Source organism: Pongo abelii, chromosome 14 (assembly GCF_028885655.2).
Source record: "Pongo abelii isolate AG06213 chromosome 14, NHGRI_mPonAbe1-v2.0_pri, whole genome shotgun sequence".
NCBI lineage: Eukaryota > Metazoa > Chordata > Mammalia > Primates > Hominidae > Pongo > Pongo abelii.
The window spans coordinates 54,870,117-54,890,049 of NC_071999.2; the positions used below are offsets into that span (position 1 = coordinate 54,870,117).

Sequence of the window (19,933 nt, forward strand, 5' to 3'; positions counted from 1 at the left end):
TTAACTGTGCCTTTAACTATGGCTGTCTTAAAACTTTTGTCATCCACAGTTGTAGTTTTGCTTTGATCCTTCTCAAAGAGTGACTTATAATCAGCTACAGTCCAGGGCTTTCTTCTTTGGGGAAGTTTATGAAAAATTCAACCTCTCGAATGGTTTCTTATAACTTTGTAGACTGTGCCATTGGATTAGAGAGAAAACTTCCAGGGCGCTAATTGAAATGCTGATATGTTCATAAAGATAGCTAACCCAATATGAAGCATACCAGAAATTGATTGCATGGACTGAATTAATGGAGACTGAAATAATTTTTTATGGTTTTTTGTTTGAAATATTGCTGATTCTTTTTGTTTTGTTTTTCAGAGTCTGGAGAATTTTTTTCTTTGGAGCTTTTTATTGCCTCTGAGTATACTTTAAGTATATTGAATATAGCATGCTTTCCTCAAACAGAATTTGAGGCATAGTTCTCTCTATGCCTAATTTATCCAGAATTTGTAAATTATTTGTGAATATTCTTAATTCATGGCAATGTGTTTGCTTGCATAAGTTCAATAAGAATCTATTTTATTTTATACTGCGACACAGGTGGATGAACTGGCTATTTTCCCAGGTCTTTGACTGAAATGACCTTGTGAGAGATTCCAGCAAGGCCAATTTAGGACAGCCTATGTGGACAGTAATCCTCGCCGCACTTTGTGGGGTAATCAGGCCACGTTTATGGGACTGCAGCTTATTTTGCAGGTAGGTTTGTCTTGCTGAGATTTGTCTTTGGTGGAAGTAGGGGACTGGAAAAAGAAAGATTGTTTCAGAAGAAAAGGATAGTATTAGATTAACCTTTGATTCCTGGGGGCCACAGAGTCACCCATGGTATGAGGCTGCCCAGGATGCCCCTTGTCAATATGAAGCAGCCAGAATGATCAACAAGATTCCCCAGGAATGAGGAATTGATATTTATGTATATACTATATTATTCTTTTTTTAAGATGGGGTCTCGCTCTATCGCCTAGGCTGGAATGCAGTGGTGCTATCTTGGCTCACTGCAACCTCTGCCTCCTGGTCCAAGTGATTCTCCTGCCTCAGCTTCCTGAGTAGCTGGGATTACAGGTGTGTGCCACCATGCCTGACTAATTTTGTGTTTTTAATAGAGATGTGGTTTCAGTGTATTGGCCAGGCTGGTCTTGAAATCCTGACCTCAAGTGATCTGGCTGCCTCAGCCTCCCAAAGTGCTGGGATTACAATCGTGAGTCATCACACCCAGCCTATTTTAAAAAAAAAAAAAACCAAAAAACTGTAAACCATTTAAATTTAGCAATGGAGGGTTTTATACCAACTTTAGTGACACTAAATGTTAATAAGTTCTGATAACCCACTATCATTGGACCAACCTGTACTATAATTTTTGTCATTATTTTAGAGTGTACGGTTAGAAGTTAACCGTAAAACAGCCTCAGGCAGGTCTTTCATGAGGTATCCAAAAGAGGGCATTGTTGTCGCAGGAGGTGACAGCTCCATTCCTGTTATTGCCCCTGAAGACCCTCCAGTGGGACAAGATGTGGAGATGGAAGACAGTGATATTGATGATCCTGACCCTGTGTAGGCTGAGGCTAATGTGTGTGTCTATGTCTTGGTTTTTTAACAAAAAACTATTAAAATGTAAAAAAAAGAAAAATTTAATAGAAAAAAAGCTTATAAAATAAGGATATAAAGAAGACATTTTTGTAGAGCTATACAATATGTTTGTGTTGTAAGTGAAGTGTTATTACAAAAAAGTAAAAAAGAAAAAAGTTTAAACATTTATAAAGTTAAAAAGTTACAGTAAGCTAAGGTTAATTTATTATTGAAGAAAACAATTTTAATTAATTAGTGTAGCTTAAGCATGCAGCGCTTGTGAAGTCTGCAGTAGTGTATAGTAATGCCCTAGGCCTTCACATTCACTCACCACTTACTAACTCACCCACAGCAGTTTCCGATCTTGCAAGCTCCATTTATTTATGGTAAGTCTCTATAGAAGCAGATCTTTTAAAAAAATATTTTATACTATATTTTTACTGTACCTTTTCTATGGGCCTGTGAGGCCTGTGGGTTCCCGCGTCCCCCAGCTCCCCCCGCAGCCGGCTCCTCAGTGGTCCGCTCTGGTTGCCAGGTGCAGATTCTGTTCCTAACTGAAGGCTGAGTGTTCTTCCCCACTAACTGTGGCCCCGACAGGCCTGGGTTACTGCGGCCACCGCCAGAGCAGCCTTGGAGCTATGGAGGAGCCCGGGGCTACCCCTCAGCCTTACTGGGGGCTGGTCCTGGAGGAGCCACGCAGGGTTGTGGCAGCACTGCCTGAAGGCAGGAGACCAGATTCGAATCCTTATGGATTTCCATGGGAATTGGTGATATGTGCAGCTGTCCTGGGATTTGTTGCTGTTCCCTTTTTCTTGTGGAGAAGTTTTAGATCGGTTAGGAGTCGGCTTTATGTGGGAAGAGAGAAAACGCTTGCTGTAGTGCTTTCTGGACTAATTGAAGAAAAATGTAGACTACTTGAAAAATTTAGCCTTGTTCAAAAAGAGTGTGAAAGCTATGAAGTAGAGTCATCTTTAGAGGATGCCAGCTTTGAGAAGGAGGCAACAGAAGCACAAAGTTTGGAGGCAACCTGTGAAAAGCTGAACAGGTCCAATTCTGAACTGGAGCATGAAATACTCTGTCTAGAAAAGGAGTTAAAAGAAGAGAAATCTAAACATTCTGAACAAGATAAGGTGATGGCGGATATTTCCAAAAGGATACAGTCTCTAGAAGATGAGTCAAAATCCCTCAAATCCCAAGTAGCTGAAGCCAAAATGACCTGGAAGAGATTTCAAATGAATGAAGAACAAATGAAGATAAGAATACAAGACGCTTTGAATGAAAATTCTCAACTTCAGGAAAGCCAGAAACAGCTTTTGCAAGAAGCTGCAGTATGGAAAGAACAAGTGAGTGAACTTAATAAACAGAAAATAACATTTGAAAACTCCAAAGTACATGCAGAACAAGTTCTAAATGATAAAGAAAAGCACATCGAGACTCTGACTGAACGCCTGCTAAAGATCAAAGATCAGGCTGCTATGCTGGAAGGAGACATAACGGATGATGGTAACTTGGAATTAGAAATGAACAGTGAATCGGAAGATGGTGCTTACTTAGATAATCCTCCAAAAGGAACTTTGAAGAAACTGATTCATGCTGCTAAGTTAAATGCTTCTTTAACAACCTTAGAAGGAGAAAGAAACCAAATTTATATTCAGTTATCTGAAGTTGATAAAACCAAGGAAGAGCTTAGAGAGCATATTAAAAATCTTCAGATGGAACAAGCATCTTTGCAGTCAGAAAACACACATTTTGAAAGTGAGAATCAGAAGCTTCAACAGAAACTTAAGGTAATGACAGAATTATATCAAGAAAATAAAATGAAGCTCTACAGGAAATTAATAGTAGAGGAAAATAACCGGCTAGAGAAAGAGAAACTTTCTAAAGTAGACGAAATGATCAGCCATGCCACTGAAGAGCTGGAGACCTGCAGAGAGCGAGCCAAAGAACTTGAAGAAGAATTTGAGAGAACTATTCATTTTTATCAAGGGAAGATTATTTCCCATGAGAAAAAAGCACACGATAATTGTTTGGCAGCACAGACTGCTGAAAGAAACCTCAATGATTTAAGGAAAGAAAATGCTCACAACAGACAAAAATTAGCTGAAACAGCGTTTAAAATTAAACTTTTAGAAAAAGATCCTTATGCACTTGATGTTCCAAATACAGCGTTTGGCAGAGAGCATTCCTCATATGGTCCCTCACCATTGGGTCGGCCTTCATCTGAAACGAGAGCTTTTCTCTATCCTCCAACTTTGTTGGAGGGTCCACTCAGACTCTCACCTCTGCTTCCAGCGGGAGGAGGAAGAGGCCCAAGAGGCCCAGGGAATCCTCGGGACCACCACATTACCAAGGAAAGAGGAGAATCAACCTGTGATAGGTTTACCGATCCTCACAAGGCTCCTTCTGACACTGGGCCCCTGCCACCTCCGTGGGAACAGGACTGTAGGATGATGTTTCCTCCACCAGGACGATCATATCCTGATTCAGCTCTTCCTCCACAAAGGCAAGACAGATTTTATTCTAATTGTGCTAGACATGCTGGGCCAGCAGAACTCAGAAGTTTTAATATACCTTCTTTGGATAAAATGGATGGGTCAATGCCTTCAGAAATGGAATCCAGTAGAAATGATACCAAAGATAATCTTGGTAATTTAAATGTGCCTGATTCATCTCTCCCCGCCGACAGTGAAGGAACTGGTCCTGGTTTTGTTCCTCCACCTCTTGCTCGAATCAGAAGTCCATTGTTTCCAGTGGATATGAGGGGCCCGTTCATGAGAAGAGGACCTCGTTTCGCTCCACCTCCTCCAGGAACCATGTTTGGAGCTTCTCCAGATTATTTTCCACCAAGGGATTTTCCAGGTCCACCACGTGCTCCATTTGCAATGAGAAATGTCTATCCACCGAAGGGTTTTCCTCCTTACCTTCCCCCGAGACCTGGATTCCCCCCTGACACTCCCACATTCTGAAGGTAGAGTGAGTTGCCTTCATGGTTAAGTCTGCCTTCAAATGAGCCTGCTACTGAAGATCCAGAACCACAGCAAGAAACCTGACAATATTTTTGCTCTCTTCAAAAGTCATTTTGACTGTTCTCATTTTCAGTTGAAGTAACTGCTGTTACTTCAGTGATTACACTTTTGCTCAAATTGAAACTTAATAGAATTATAATTCTCAGGATAGTATTTTGTAAATAAGGATGATTTAAATATGAATCTTATGAGTAAATTATTTCTATTTTATTTTATTCTAGATAGTATAACTGTTTTAATTTGGTTAACTAATCCACTATTATATAAAGAACAGTGGGAGATTTATAGATGTAATCTTGCAGGTGGGAAGGCTTTACATTTTAAAGGCCATGGCATTATGCCAAGAACTGTATTTACTGTGGTTGTAGACAAATGTGAAAGTAACTTTATGCTTAATTAAATAAATTTTAGTTGGTTTAAAAATATATATAGGTTGCATTATTCTTCAGGTATGGAGAGACCAACAGATCAAGAGTCGATTGCAACTGAAAAGATGGTTTGTTACTCACAGATCCCAAGAGAAAGGAAAGTACTATGCCATGCAGGACTAAATAGGGAGGCAGTATGGTCAGTGAGAAGGCAGGAGGGATGGAAAAACATGGGCAAGAGCCTTTACGGTGGTTTCCATGGGAAGGAATGAGTGAGGCAAGGTTAGCAGGGTTAAGGTTAGCTGTTATAGTTTGAGTAATTTCAGAAGGCTCTGGGTATAGGGGCTGTCCCTAGTTGTCTGGTACCTGGCCCTGGGGTGCTTAGGGCAGAGGAATAGTGGCCTAGAGTGTGTGAGTCCTGTGGAAGGCTGAAGTAGGTAGCTGGGGGCATGAGCTCTCGACTGGTTAGCTTGTGTGTAAAAAGCATGCTCATGGGCAAGTTGTTTACTGTCTCTAGGAATTGGCTAACCCTGGGAGGGACAGGCCTGCCAAGGTCAGCAGGGCGCTAGATGTTGAAGTGTCAGAATACATAAAAAGACATGGTTAATATGGTATCAGAGCCTCTGTCTTCACGTGGCCTCTCATGAAGGGCTCTAGAGTGAGCTCCCTTAGGGGATGTCAAAGGCCATTCAAGACAGCAGAAGCCACAAGGCCACGTAAAGCTTCAGTAATATCTGAAAGTAGATATTAAGAGTAATATCTTCCCTAGATATTACAAATCATATTATCAAAGAATGTACACCCCCGTGATATTGGAGAAATACCTCCTTTAGAAATTACAAAGAATTTCATCACAGGGTGTACCCTCACTGTGATATTAGGAGTAATATCTCCCTTATATATTATGAATAATAACATTACAGGGTGTATACCCACTGTGATATTAGGAATAATATCTCCCTTAGATATTATGAAAGGGACCAAGAAACCTTCTATTTCGTTGTTTGCTGTGCCTAGCATCTATTCTGTAGATCACTCCGTTGTTCAAGTGGCTGCTGAGGCTGTAGCCATTACCTTCTCATTTTGGTCATAAGAGATGGAAGCTAGGAAGAAAGTACACATCCAACCCTTTAAAGATAGTTCCTAGAAATTACACTTATCACATCTGCTCACATCCTGTGGGCCAGAAGAAATAAACAACATAGTATATCTAGCTGCAAATGAGGCTGAAAAATACCATCATTATTCCCTACAACCATGTGGTCAACTAAAAACAAAAAATTACATTACTAAAGAAGAGTAAAACAGAACAGATATTGAAAGATAACAAGCAGTCTCTGACGCAGCATCTAAGAATAATTATTCCTTTTCCTGATATCCTGAGCACTAAGATCAAGCTCAAATTTCAGCCTTCACGTTGACAGCCATTAGAGAAAGTAAATGCACTTCATAAACTAGGGAAATGAGAATTAATGAATCTCAGGGTTCCCCTCCGCCCTTTTTTTGGAGATGGATTCTCATTTTGTCACCCATGCTGGAGTGCAGTGGAGCTGCGATCTTGGCTCACTGAAACCTCCACCTCTGGAGTTCAAGCGATTCTCCTGCCTCACCCTCCTGAGTAGCTAGGATTACAGGTGTGTGCCACCACACCCAGCTAATTTGTGTATTTTTAGCAAAGACAAGGTTTCACCGTGTTGGCCAGGCTGGTCTCGAACTCCTGATCTCAAGTGATCTGGCCACCTTGGCCTCCCAAAGTGCTGGGATTACAGGGGGATTACAGGGGGAACCACTGCACCTGGCCTTTTTTTCCCTTTGTAAAAACCCTCTTCATTAATACTAAGAGTGTTCTTGAAAGCTACAGAGAACTAAATCTCCCTTTCAGAGAATTGATAAGGCCCTGGTTATTTCCTCTTCACTTCACAAGATTTTTTTTTTTTTTTGAGACGGGATTTTGCTCTGTTGCCCAGACTGAAGTGCAGTGGGACAATCATCGCTCACTGCAGCCTTGACATCCTGGACTCAAGCAGTCCTCCTGCCTCAGCCTCCCCAGTAGCTGGAATGACAGGCACAGTCCACAACACCTGGCTAATTTTTAATGTTTAATTTTTTGTTGTTGTTGTAGAGATAGGGTCTCACCATGTTGCCCATGCTAGTCTCAAACTCCTGGGCTCAAGAGATCCTCCCACCTCAGCCTCCCAAACTACTGGGATTACAGGAGTGAGTCATCATGCCCGGCCCACTTCACAAGATTTAAGACATTGTCTCAGATTCTCAACATCTCCTGGACCTTGGCCACAGCCTCCTATTGGTTTCCTTGTCTCTGCTCTCTCCCTACTCCAAACCATTGCCTACCCTTCCGCTGGAGTTACTAAATCTGCCTATGTAAAACGCTCCTTTGGCTCCTAGAGGATAAATGATTACTTCCTTAGCCTACATATGAGACCCTCCACTGCGGGCCCCAGCCTCCCTTCATCCCCGCCCCTGCCTACTGCTCACTGTTCCCTGGCCAGGCCTGTGCTTGTGCACATTGCTTCCTCTGCCTGGAATGTGCATCTCTTTAGGTTGAGACTATCCTGTTTATCTCTGAAAAACTGGTTCTATTCCTCCCCCATCCCAAGAAAGAACAGGTAATTGTTCCCTCTGCTGTGTTCCCATTACATTTTCTTTGTAGAGTCACACTGTAATGATCTCTTCACAGATCTCTTGTCCTGATCACTCTGTAAGCTCCTCAGAGGCAAAGAACATCATGTCTTACCAAGTTACCTACATACCAGGGGCTGTCTGGTGCCTGACACAAACAGAACAGAATGAAGTAGAGGCTCAGCAAAAGCTAGTGGTCAGCCAGGAGCGGTGGGCCATGTCTGTAATCTCAGCACTTTGGAAGGCTGAGGTGGGTGGATCACCTGAGGTCAGGAGTTCGAGAACAGCCTGGTCAGCATGGTGAAACCTCATGTCTACTAAAAATACAAAAATTAGCTAGGCATGGTGTTGGGTGTATGTAATACCAGCTCCTCGGGAGGCTGAGGCAGGAGAATTGCCTGAACCCAGAAGGTGGAGGTTGCAGTTATCCTAGATCTTATCACTGCACTCCAGCCTGGGTGACAAGAGTGAAATTCTGTCTCAAAAAAAAAAAAAAAAAAAAAAAGCTGGTGGTCAGATCGATGGAAACAAATTCATGAAAATGTTTCCTTCAACCTGAGAAAGCTGATTAATAAAAGAAAAACATGTAAAATAAAATAAAATGTTTCTGTCTGGCAATGATCAGAATCATATTTGCTTCTCTTTTCTTTTCTTTTTTTTTTTTGAGTTTCTCTCTTGTCACCCAGGCTGGTGTGCAATGGTGCAATCACAGCTTACTGCCACCTCCAACTCCCGGGTTCAGGCAATTCTCCTGCCTCAGCCTCCCGAGTAGGGTAGGTGCTCAGCCTCCGAGCTGGGTAGGTGCTCACCACCACGCCTGGCTAATTTTTGTAGTTTTAGTAGAGTCTGGGTTTCGCCATGTTGGGTAGGCTGGTCTCAAACTGCTGACCTCAGGTGATCAAAATGCTCCCAAAATGCTGGGATTTCCGGCATGAGCCACCGCGCCTGGCCCATATTTGCTTTTCTTAACTAGGTTGCACTAAATACCTATTACAGTCAACAGACTGAGTTGAAGTCTTAAGAGACACATCAAACATTCACTTATTCACTCAGAGGGGCCAGATTCGGTGCCAGACCTCTACTGAGGAGGCCACTACAGTAACCTGGGGGAGAAATGAGGGTGGCTCAGCCACTAGAACCAACTAAGAAGACCACAATTATTAAAATTTTTATTATTTATTAAGAAACAGGGTCTTGCTATGTTGCCTGTGCTGGAGTGCAGTGGCTATTCACAGGCATGATCATAGCTCACTGAGCCTCAAACTCCTGGGCTCAAGCCATCCTCCAGCCTCAGCCTCTCAAGTAGCTGGGACCACAGGTGCCTGCCACTATGCCTGGCTTAAAAGACCACAACGTTTTAGAGCTATCTTCTGGTGGCACATCTGCAGTTTTACCTTTAGTAAAAGTGCTACATTCTTCATTCTAGACCACTGCATTCTGAGCCATCAGTATAAGCATTTATTTCCCTGAATAAGATGAAGCCAAAGACCTACTGCCTTAACAATGGACAGACAGTGGAACAGAGCATGAAATAGCTCTTTGTCCTGAAAAGGGTTTTTTTTTAGGAAACAGCAGAGACTGTAAAGATGCTGAAGCCTCTGCCCCTCTTCCGTGGAGACCAACAACCTTCATTTCCAGTCTCAGTTCCTGTGCCGTCCACACGGAGGGTCCAGTGATGATCTTGTTCCCATCCATCCAGGCTATGACTAAGGGAGGAAAATGAACAGTGGTACTGATTGAGGGAAGCTTTCTTGAAGTCTTCTGTTTCCTTATGAAGTATCTGGATGACAAGCTTCCCTTCAATGCATTCTCAGGAGCTTCATCTTTTCCCAGAGCAGAGGCTGAGAAAATTATTAAGATTTCTGATGCAGTTTGTCCCACCCTAACACATCACAAGTGCGAGCATTTGAAGAACAAGAGCCACATGCCTTTATTTATTTATTTATTTATTTATTTATTTATTTATTTATTTTTACAGAGCCTGGCTCTGTTGCCCAGGCTGGAGTGCAGTGATGCAATCTTACCTCATCTCTGCCTCTGGGGCTCAAGTTATCCTCTCACTTCAGCCTCCTGAGTAGCTGGTACTACAGGTGCACACCACAATGCTCGACTAATTTTTTGTAGAGACAAGGTTTTTCCCTGTGGCCCAGGCTGGACTCAAACTCCTGGGCTGAAGCGATCCTCCCGCCTTGGCCTCCCGGAGTGGGGGGATTACAGGCCTCTGCACCCAGCCACCTTCTCTTTTTGTTAATAAACTCTTTGCAGTGCCCAGCTGAGAGTGGGGACTCAATAAATGTCAATAGAGGATTGTGTTTTTACAGACAGATGGACATGGAAGAACCCAGAAATACTGGTGTTACTATGGTTTATTTAGTTTGCTGGATTTCAACATCAAATGAGAGAAGTATTCTATTGTAGAAAAACAGAAATTCTATTGGATATAAATTTAATAAAAATCTCGAGAACTATTCAGAAACAACGAAATAAAACCATACTTAAGAGTATGTGGGCTAGGCACGGTGGCTCACGCCTGTAATCCCAGCACTTTGGAGGCTGAGGCAGGTGGATCACCTGAGGTCGGGAGTTGGAGACCAGCCTGATGAACATGGATAAACCTCGTCTCTAAAAATACAAAATTAGCCGGGCGTGGTGACCCATACCTGTATTCCCAGCTACTCTGGAGGCTGAGGCAGGAGAATTGTTTGAACCCTGGAGGAGGAGGTTGCAGTTAGCCGAGATTGCACATTGCACTCCAGCCTGGGTAACAAGAGCAAAACTCCATCTCAAAAAAAAAAAAAAAAAAGTATATGAAGTTTAAAACTTCATACCTTTAAGTAAGATTATAATGTTCTTATAACATACTAGCCAGCTGAAGTGGCTCACACCTATATCCCAACACTTTGGAAGGCTGAGGCAGGAGGATCGCTTGAGCCCAGGAGTTGGAGAATAGACTGAGCAGCAACATAGGGAGACACAGACTCTATAATCTTTTTTTTTTTGAGATGGACTTTCGCTCTTATTGCCCAGGCTGGAGTGCAATGGCGTGATCTCAGCTCACCGCAAACTCCACCCCCAGATTCAAGCGATTCTCCAGCCTCACACTCACAAGTAGCTGGGATTACAGGTGCCCACCACAATGCCTGGCTAACTTTTTGTATTTTTGTATGGTTTTCTTTTTTTTGAGACAGAATCTGGCTCTGTCACTCAGGCTAGAGTGCAGTGGCATGAGCTTGGCTTGCTGCAACCTCCGCCTCCCGGGTTCAAGAGATGCTTTTGCCTCAGCCTCTTGAGTAGCTGGGATTACAGGCATGTGCCACCACACCCAGCTAATTTTTGTATTTTTAGTAGAGACGGGGTTTCACCATGTTGGTCAGGCTGGTCTTGAACTCCTGGCCTCGAGATCCACTCCCCTCGGCCTCCCAAAGCACTGGAATTACAGGCGTGGGCCAATGCGCCCAGCCCACATTTTGTATTTTTAGTAGAGACAGGGTTTCACCATGTTGGCCCGGCTGGTCTCGAACTCCTGACCTCAATTGATCCACACAACTTGGCCTCCCAAAGGGCTGGGATTACAGGTGTGAGCTAACGTGTACCGACTACAGAATTGTTTTTTTTACTTGTCAGGTGTGGTGGTGAGCCCCTCCTGTGCGTACACCCTGTGATATATTATTAGTAATATCTAAAAGAAGATTTTACTCCTAATATCACAGTGGGTGTACACCCTGTGATATTATTCGTAATATCTAAAAGAAGCTACTACTGCTATTATCACTGTGGGTGTACACCCTGTGATATTATTCATAATATCTAAAAGAAGCTACTACTGCTATTATCACTGTGGGTGTACACTCTGTGATATAATTCGTAATATCTAAAAGAAGATATTGCTCCTAATACCATGGTGAGTGTACACACTGCGATACTATTTGTAATAGCTAAAAGAAGATATTATTTGTAATACCTAGAAGAAGACATTGCTTCTAATACCACGGTAGGTGTACACCCTGCGATACTATTTGTAATATCTAAAAGATATTATTTGTAATACCTAGAAGTAGACATTACTCCTAATATCACAGTGGGTGTACACTCTGTGATATTATTCATAGTAGCTAAGGGAGGTATTACTCCTAATTTCACAGTGGCTGTACACCCTGTGATATTTTTTGTAATATATAAGGGCAATATTACTCTAGCATCACAGTGGGTGTACACCCTATGATGTACATCCTATGATGTTTCTTTTTTTTTTGAGACCGAGTCTCACTCTGTCACCCAGGCTGGTGTGCAGTGGTGCGATCTCAGCTAACTGCAAGCTCTGCCTCCCAGGTTCTCGCCATTCTCCTGCCTCAGCCTCCCGAGTAGCTGGGACTACAGGTGCCTGCCACCACGCCTGGCTAATTTTTTTGTATTTTTAATAGAGACGGGGTTTCACCGTGTTAGCCAGGATGGTCTCAATCTCCTGACCTCGTGATCCGCCTTTCTCAGCCTCCTAAAGTGCTGGGATTACAGGCATGAGCCACCGTGACCGGCCTGAGTGTGATATTTCTTTTAAAATGTCACAGTGGGTTTACACCCTGTGATATTATTTGCAATATCCAAGGGAGATATTACTCCTAATGTCATAGTGGGTGTACACCCTTTAATATTTTTAGGAATATTCAAGTTAGATATTATTCATAATGTCACAGTGGGTGTACACCCTGTGATATTATTCATAATATCCAAGGGTGATATTAGGCCTAATATCACAGTGGTTGTACACCCTGTGATATTTTCAAAATATCCAAGGGAGATATTACTCCTAATATCACAGTGGGTGTACACCCGGTGATATTATTCATAATATCCGAGGGAGATGTTACTCCTAATATCACAGTGCATTTATACACTGTGATCTTATTCTTAATATCCAAGATTGATATTACTCCTAATATCACAGTGGGTGTACACCCGGTGATATTATTCATAATATCCGAGGGAGATGTTACTCCTAATATCACAGTGCATTTATACACTGTGATCTTATTCTTAATATCCAAGATTGATATTACTCCTAATATCACAGTGGGTGTACACCCTGTGATATTATTGCTAATATCTAAGGGAGATATTACTCCTTTTATCACAGTGTGTATACACCCTGTGTGTACATCCTGTGATATTATTCGTAATACCTAAAAGATATTACTAAAAGCACTCCTTGTGCTTTGCGCATGTTGGGATGAAAATGAGATGGAGGTCATGATCTTTTTAAGGGTGGAGAAGAATGAACACAAAGTATCATTTTATAAAGCCAATTGCAGCATCTCTGTCCATGGGGCTTCAGGGGAAGAGATGAAACCTTTGTTGAGATTCTACCATGTGGGCCAGGCAGGGACACAGGGTTATTTATGGCACAGCCCTTGTCTTATTTGGTGAGAGGAGGAAGAAGGAGCAGAAACCTAAAAGGGGATGTGCAGGGCCAGGATGCGAGTGGGGGTTGCATTCCAGTAATAGCTAAGTCTGGGCAGGGGGAGGACCAGGCTGTGCGATGGTGGTGGATGGAAGGGTACAAGGGGAATGGCTCTGCAGGATGTATTGGTAGATGTAAAGGAAGATGTCCAGGGGTCTGGCCTTGCTGGAGGACTTCGGGGGATGGTAGCAGCAGCATAAATAATATAGAAGCATCAAATAGGAGATTAAGACTTCAAAAGTCAATCAAGAAGTACAGAGGGGAAAGTGCAGTTTAGGGGCTAGATAATGGAATGAGGAGATGGGCCAAATGCTGGGGATGGGGGGATAGCATTGTAGAAGGGGCTGAGATGGCTTTGGAGGGAGTTCCCTTAACCCAAATATTCTCTAAAGAAAGTGGGAGTGATTTAAAATACACTTGAATGAAACTATAAAACTGCATGAGAAATAAAAGAAGACCCAAGATTTCAAAAAATCCTGGGTCGGATGTGGTGGCTCACCCCTGTATCCTAGCACTTTGGGAGGCTGAGGCGGGATGATTGCTTGAGCCCAGGAGTTTGAAACCAACCTGGGCAACATAGTGAGACCCCTCCTCCCTATGAAAAAATACAAAAATGTAGCTGGGCGTGGTGGCAACTGCCTGTGGTCCAGCTACTCAGGAGGCTGAAGTGGGAGAATCACCTGAGCCTGGGAGGTTGAGGCTGCACTGAGCTAAGATTGTGCCACTGCACTCCAGCCTGGGTGACAAAGTGAGAACCTGTCTCAAAAAAGATAACAGAAGATTGGGTGCGGTGGTGCGTGCCTGTAGTTCCAGCTATTTGGGAAGAGAGCTGAGCAGGGAGGATTGTTTGAGCCCAAGAGTTCACGGCTGTAGCGTGCTATGGTGGTGCCTATGAATAGGCTACTGCACTCCAGCCTGGGCAACATAGTGAGACCTCCATCTATACAAAATAAAAGATAAGAGGAGGGTAGGCCTAGAAATGCTGCATAGTGGAATAGTTAATAAGAGTCTCTGTTGGAGGCCACCTGGGTTTGAATTTTTATTCCGCCACTTCCACCATCTGAACTTGGACGGTTTCTGCATCTATAAAATGGGGGTGATTGTTCCCATCTTATAAAGTCATTTGAATATTAAATGAGCCAATGTGTGTGAGGTTCTTAAAACAATGTCTGGCATACAGTTAATGCTCAATTTTATTTTCTTTTGTGGTCTCTTTGAAATGCAGAAGCAAGTTACAGTATTATGCCTGTAACCAACTTTCAGTTATTTTCCTTCCTACATTCATTAGATAAGTATTTGACAAAGTGTTGCACAGCCCCTTGTTCTAAGAAAAAGAATTCTTGGATTACGTGTTGTGGTGACGTTGCACGTATACACTCTCTTGGTTAGCAGACTGGCTTTTGGAAGTCCCACAGTAAATACAGGTAACTGTTGACCTCCTGAGCTAGTGTTCTATAAAACACACTTTGAGGAAACACTGTGTTGTATAAATCTAGATCAGAGAAAAGGTTAAACGACACATCATCTCAAAATCTCAAATGGGCCTCTTTTTTTCTTTTTCTATTTTTTTTTGAGACGGAGTCTTGCTCTATTGCCCAGGTTGGAGTGCAGTGGCGCGATCTCTGCTCACTGCAAGTTCTGCCTTCCAGGTTAACGCCATTCTCCCACTTCAGCCTCCTGAGTAGCTGAGACTACAGGCGCCTGCCACCAAGCCCGGCTAATTTTTGTGTTTTTAGTAGAGAAGGGGTTTCACCGTATTAACTAGGATGGTCTCCATCTCCTAGCTTAGTGATCCACCCGCCTCGGCCTTCCAAAGTGCTGGAATTACAGGTGTGAGCCACCGCGTTGGGCCTTTTTTTTTTTTCTTTTTTAAGAGTCCTCGTCTCACTCTGTCATCCAGGCTGGAGTGCAGTGGTGTCATGACGACAGCTCACTGCATGCAGCCTCTAACTCCTGGGGTCAAGCGACCCTCCAGCCTCAGCCTTCTGAGTAGCTAGGACTATAGGCATCCAACATCATGCCCAACTAATTTTTTGTACATTTTTCAGGAGAAGGGGTTTCGCTATGTTGCCCAGGCTGGTCTCGAACTCCTGGCCTCAAGTGATCCTCCCGCCTCAATCTTCAGAATTGCTGGGATTAACAGGTGTGAGCCATCATGCCTGGCTCTGTTCATATGGGCCATATTTTTATAGCCATTATAATAATTCAAGTAAAATATTAGTATTTGCAGATTAGATGTATTGTTTATTTCAAGGCATAGCTATCTATCAACTGAATTAGTAGGTTTTTTTTGTTTGTTTTTTTTTTGAGACAGAGACTCGCTCTGTTGCCCAGGCTGGAGTGCAGTGGCGTGATCTCGGCTCACTGCAACCTCCACCTCTGAGGTTCATGCTGTTCTCCTGCCTCAGCCTCCTGAGTAGCTGGGACTACAGGCGCCCGCCACCACGCCCGGCTAATTTTTTGTTTTTTAGTAGAGACAGGGTTTCACCTTGTTAGCCAGGATGGTCTCGATCTCCCGATCTTGTGATCTGCCCACCTCGACCTCCCGAAGTGCTTGGATTACAGGCGTGAGCCACCGCACCCGGCAAATTAGTAGTTATTTTTAACAATGTACATGTAATGACGATTGCAGCAATTACTCAAATAATTAAAGGAAAAGTAGAGTTTTTGCAATAATTACTGAAGCAACTGTGCTTGTATAGAGCTGCCTTTTGTGGGCTTTAAGTCTTTATGTTTCCAATTTTTTTCAATGGATACAGGGAGGGGAACATCACACACTGGGGCTTGTCAGGGGGTGAGGGGCTAGGGGACGGATAACATTAGGAGAAATACCTAAGGTAGGTGACGGGTTGATGGTTGCAGCAGGCCACCAGGGCACATGTATTCTTTTGTAACAAAACTGCACGTTTTGCACATGTAACCCAGAACTTAAAGTATAATAATAATAAAAAAAATCCTGAATCATTACTTCTTAAAAATCTAATTCCCCAGTAGGAACGAAAGAGATCTTCAAATTAAATCTTCTCTTTAACAATCCAAATTCCCATAACCAAGGTATGCGATATTAATTGTAAGGATACTAGTCTATTGTTACCAAGAAATATTTTCACCGTGTTGCTAAAAAAGACCAGTCCATGTCAGTTCCCTTCTGTTACTACTGGTGGAGTGTAAGTGCTGCAGAGTCATGAGCATAGTCATACGATTCTTTGAAGGTAAAGCATGTGTCTTACCCAGCTTTGCATCCCCAGTCCAGCCTTGTCCATGGCATATAGATGCCGAAAATATTTGTTGAAGGAATAAGCTCAGTCTTCCCAAAAGAATCATAAGGGAAATTTGCTGTATAATGTTGGCATTATAAGAGCTTATGCAGTTTCTACCACTGTTCCCTGAGAATAGGCTTGAAATAATTAAATTATGACAATTAATCATGCCAATCTTATTTTCCAAGGTTCCTATCAAATAGGCAGCAACAGTTTTACGATTAACACGACAATTGCCTATAGGAAGACATGTGCCTAGTTTATATAATATTTACTTTAAAATGTCCTTCAAAAATAAAAAAATGAAAAGGAATTTCAGAGATTGAATCTCACAAAGCTGACATTGTAAAATCTGGCAAGTAACAAGTCTTTTCTAAATATCAATTTAGTTGGAGGAATAATTTAGGAAAAAATTCAGGAGTGCCAACTACAAAAGATAGATTGTAGTAAACTTCATTACTTTCAAGAATTGTGAATTTTCAGAGCCTTGGTGTATGTAGTCCATTCTAATTACAAGAATAGAACACAAACACACACAAAACAAATGTTTTCTCACTATCTGCCCTTAGGGCCACACCTCCTTGTCTGCATGTAACCAGGGATGATGGTGGGTGAATAATTAACTGCTGTTTATTGGTGCTAATGAAGAGCAGTCACATAAATAATACAGGCTCTTAGACTCCAGGTCAGTATTCCCATCCTGGTCACCCCAGGACCAGGTACCAGACAAGTAGGGACACAACCGCTATGTCCCAGAGCCTGAGAAATTACTTAAGCAGCGAATCCTAAATTGGCTTACCCTGCCTTGCCTGTGGAAACCACAACAAAGACTCATGGCCATGCTTTCTCCTCGCCTCTCTGCCTCTTGATGGATCCCAGCACTTGCTTGTGGCATTGCACGGTGTGGCATGCCCCCACTCTTGGAAACTGTGAGTTACAAACTACTTTTTCAAGGGCAGTCATCTCCTGATCTGTTAGCTTCACCATATGCTGTAGCTTGAATGTGTCCCCCACAGTTCGTGTGCTGGAAGCTTGATCCTTTGTGGTAGTGTTGGGAGTTGGAGTCTAATGGGAGGTGTTTGGGTCATGGGGGCATGGCCCTCATAAACAGATTAATGCTGTTACCTTGGGAGTGGATTTGCCCCATCTTGCTTTCTCTTTGCCCTTTCACCATGTGACGATGCCTTCCACCATGGGATGACACAGCAAGAAGGCCCTCACCAGATGCTGGCATCTTTATCTTGGACTTCCCAGCCTCCAGACATGTGAGATACAAACTTCCCTTTATTATATATTACCTCGTCTGTGGTATTCTGTTCTAGCAGCCCACAATGGACTAAGACATGATAACTGAATAAGAATAAACCCTACATTTTTAAAAATAGCCTGTTAGAACAATTCAAGGGACCAGAAGTTTGCATTATGTTGCAAGGCAACAGTTTCAGCAGTGAACTGATGGCAAAGTTCTTTACCATCTTAAGCTGAAAATGGCTTCCCGGTACATTTCAATAATTCTCAGCCTCCAGGGCAATAGAGAATGAATCTATTCATGTTTTTCAAGCAATGAACTATCAGATATCTGAATACATAATTGTCTTTCCTCAGATACCTTTACAAGAAGCACACACATCAATCTATGGATTTCTTTGAACATTTTTTCCACTCTTATTCCTATAATAATTAGCATCTTGCAAGTCATTTTGACTTCAGTTACCCAGTGGATTGAGTGTTTTCTTCCAACATTCTCAGTTTCCTCTAGGATTATTTATTCATTCATTCATAGATCAATTAAGCAGACCCTCAGCAGTCACATAGCCTTTACTGGTTTATCAGTGTCTTTCTTTTTTTTTTTGTGAGACAGAGTCTCACTCTGTTGGCCCAGACTGGAGTGTAGTGGCACCATCTCGGCTCACTGCAAGCTCTGCCTCCTGGGTTCACGCCATTCTCCTGCTTCAGCCTCCCAAGTAGCTGGGACTACAGGTGCCTGCCACCACGCCCGGCTAATTTTTTTATATTTTTAGTAGAGATGGGGTTTCACCATGTTAGCCAGGATGGTCTCGATCTCCTGACCTCGTGATTCACCCGCTTTGGCCTCCCAAAGTGGCGTGAGCCACCACGCCCGGCCATCAGTGTCTTTCTTAAAATGTGGTGTAGGCGGGGCGTGGAGACTCACACGTGTAATCCCAGCACTTTGGGAGGCCAAGGTGGGTGGATCACTTGAGGCCGGGAGTTTGAGTCCAGTCTGGCCAACATGGTGAAACCCCGCCTCTACTAAAAATACAAAAAAATAAAATTAGCTGGGTATGGTGGTGCATGCCTGTAATCCCAGCTACTCTGGATGCTGAGGTAGGAGTATTGCTTGAACCTGGGAGGTGGTGTTTGCAGTGAGCCAAGATTGAACCACTGCACTCCAGCCTGGGAGACAGAGTGAGACTCCATCTGAAAAAAATAAAAACATTAAAATGTGGATTTACTATTACTGGCTTACCACACATGGCTTCACTGGCACGATTCCCTCCCTGATCTAGACACGGGGTATATTCTATTGCTTGGCATGCCATTGACAAACATGTCTGGGTCCTTCCTTCTAAATAAATCACCATGAAACACATTGTATCCTATAACTAAGCAATTATACAGTCGCTTTTTTCTTTTTTTGAGACGGAGTTTTGCTCTTGTTGCCCAGGCTGGAGTCCAATGGTGTGATCTTGTCTCACCGCAATCTCCCCCTTTCAGGTTCAAGCGATTCTCCTGCCTCAGCCTCCCGAGTAGCTGGGATTACAGGCGTGCGCCACCACGCCCGGCTAATTTTGTATTTTCAGTAGAGACAGGGTTTCTCCATGTTGGTCAAGCTGGTCTCGAACTCCTGACCTCAGGTGATCTGCCTGCCTCGGCCTCCCAAAGTGGCTGGATTACAGGCGTAAGCCACAGTGCCTGGCCACTACTGTAGCTTTTTGAATTTTTAGTTATGGATGTAAAATTCACCATTGTTAAGTATACAGGCCTCATTACAGCATGCTTCTTTCCTTTTACTTAAACAAAGTTTTAAAACTCAAGAACCCAAAATTTTTTTTTTTGTCCTGCTCTGTTGCCTAGGCTGGAGTGCAGGGGTGCCATCATGGCTTAGTGCAGTTTTGACCACCAAGGCTCAAGTGACTCTTCCACCTCAGCCTCCGGAGTAGCTGGAACTACAGATGTGTGCCACCATGCCCAGCTAATTAAAAAACTTTTTTTTTTTTTTGTAGAGACAGGGTGCAGTGATGTTGCCCAGGCTGGTCTTGAACTCCTGGGCTCCTGCCTTGGCCTTCCAAAGTGCTGGGTTTACAGGTGTGAGCTAATACATGTTAACTGTAGAAAAATGATCAGATAAATATAAAAGAGCTAGTTCTCTGTATTCTTATTCCCAAGATATAATATTTTGGTATACATTACTTCACACGTTTTCCTCTGCGTAAAGCTCTAGTTTTTTTAATGGATAAAATTACACATACAAATGTTTAACAACTTGCTTTTCTCAATTATTAATATATCTTGGATAGTCTAGAGCCATACTTAAGAATGAATTACAATTATCAGCAG

The 19,933-nt window shown here is 42.8% G+C and overlaps 1 protein-coding gene across 1 annotated transcript; it reads left to right on the forward strand.

The window, feature by feature from the left end:
* Positions 1 to 2,061: 2,061 nt before the first annotated feature.
* LOC100440867 (cTAGE family member 2) lies at positions 2,062 to 5,043 on the forward strand. The gene has a single exon (XM_009248656.4). It carries the CDS (start codon positions 2,244 to 2,246, stop codon positions 4,569 to 4,571), a length of 2,328 nt encoding a protein of 775 aa, XP_009246931.4. The 5' UTR covers positions 2,062 to 2,243; the 3' UTR covers positions 4,572 to 5,043.
* The last annotated feature ends 14,890 nt before the right edge of the window (positions 5,044 to 19,933 follow it).

What these genes read in the sequence shown, in the direction of transcription:
- LOC100440867 (XM_009248656.4), top strand. Translation starts at nt 2,244, where the DNA reads ATGGAGGAGCCCGGGGCTACCCCTCAGCCTTACTGGGGGCTGGTCCTG.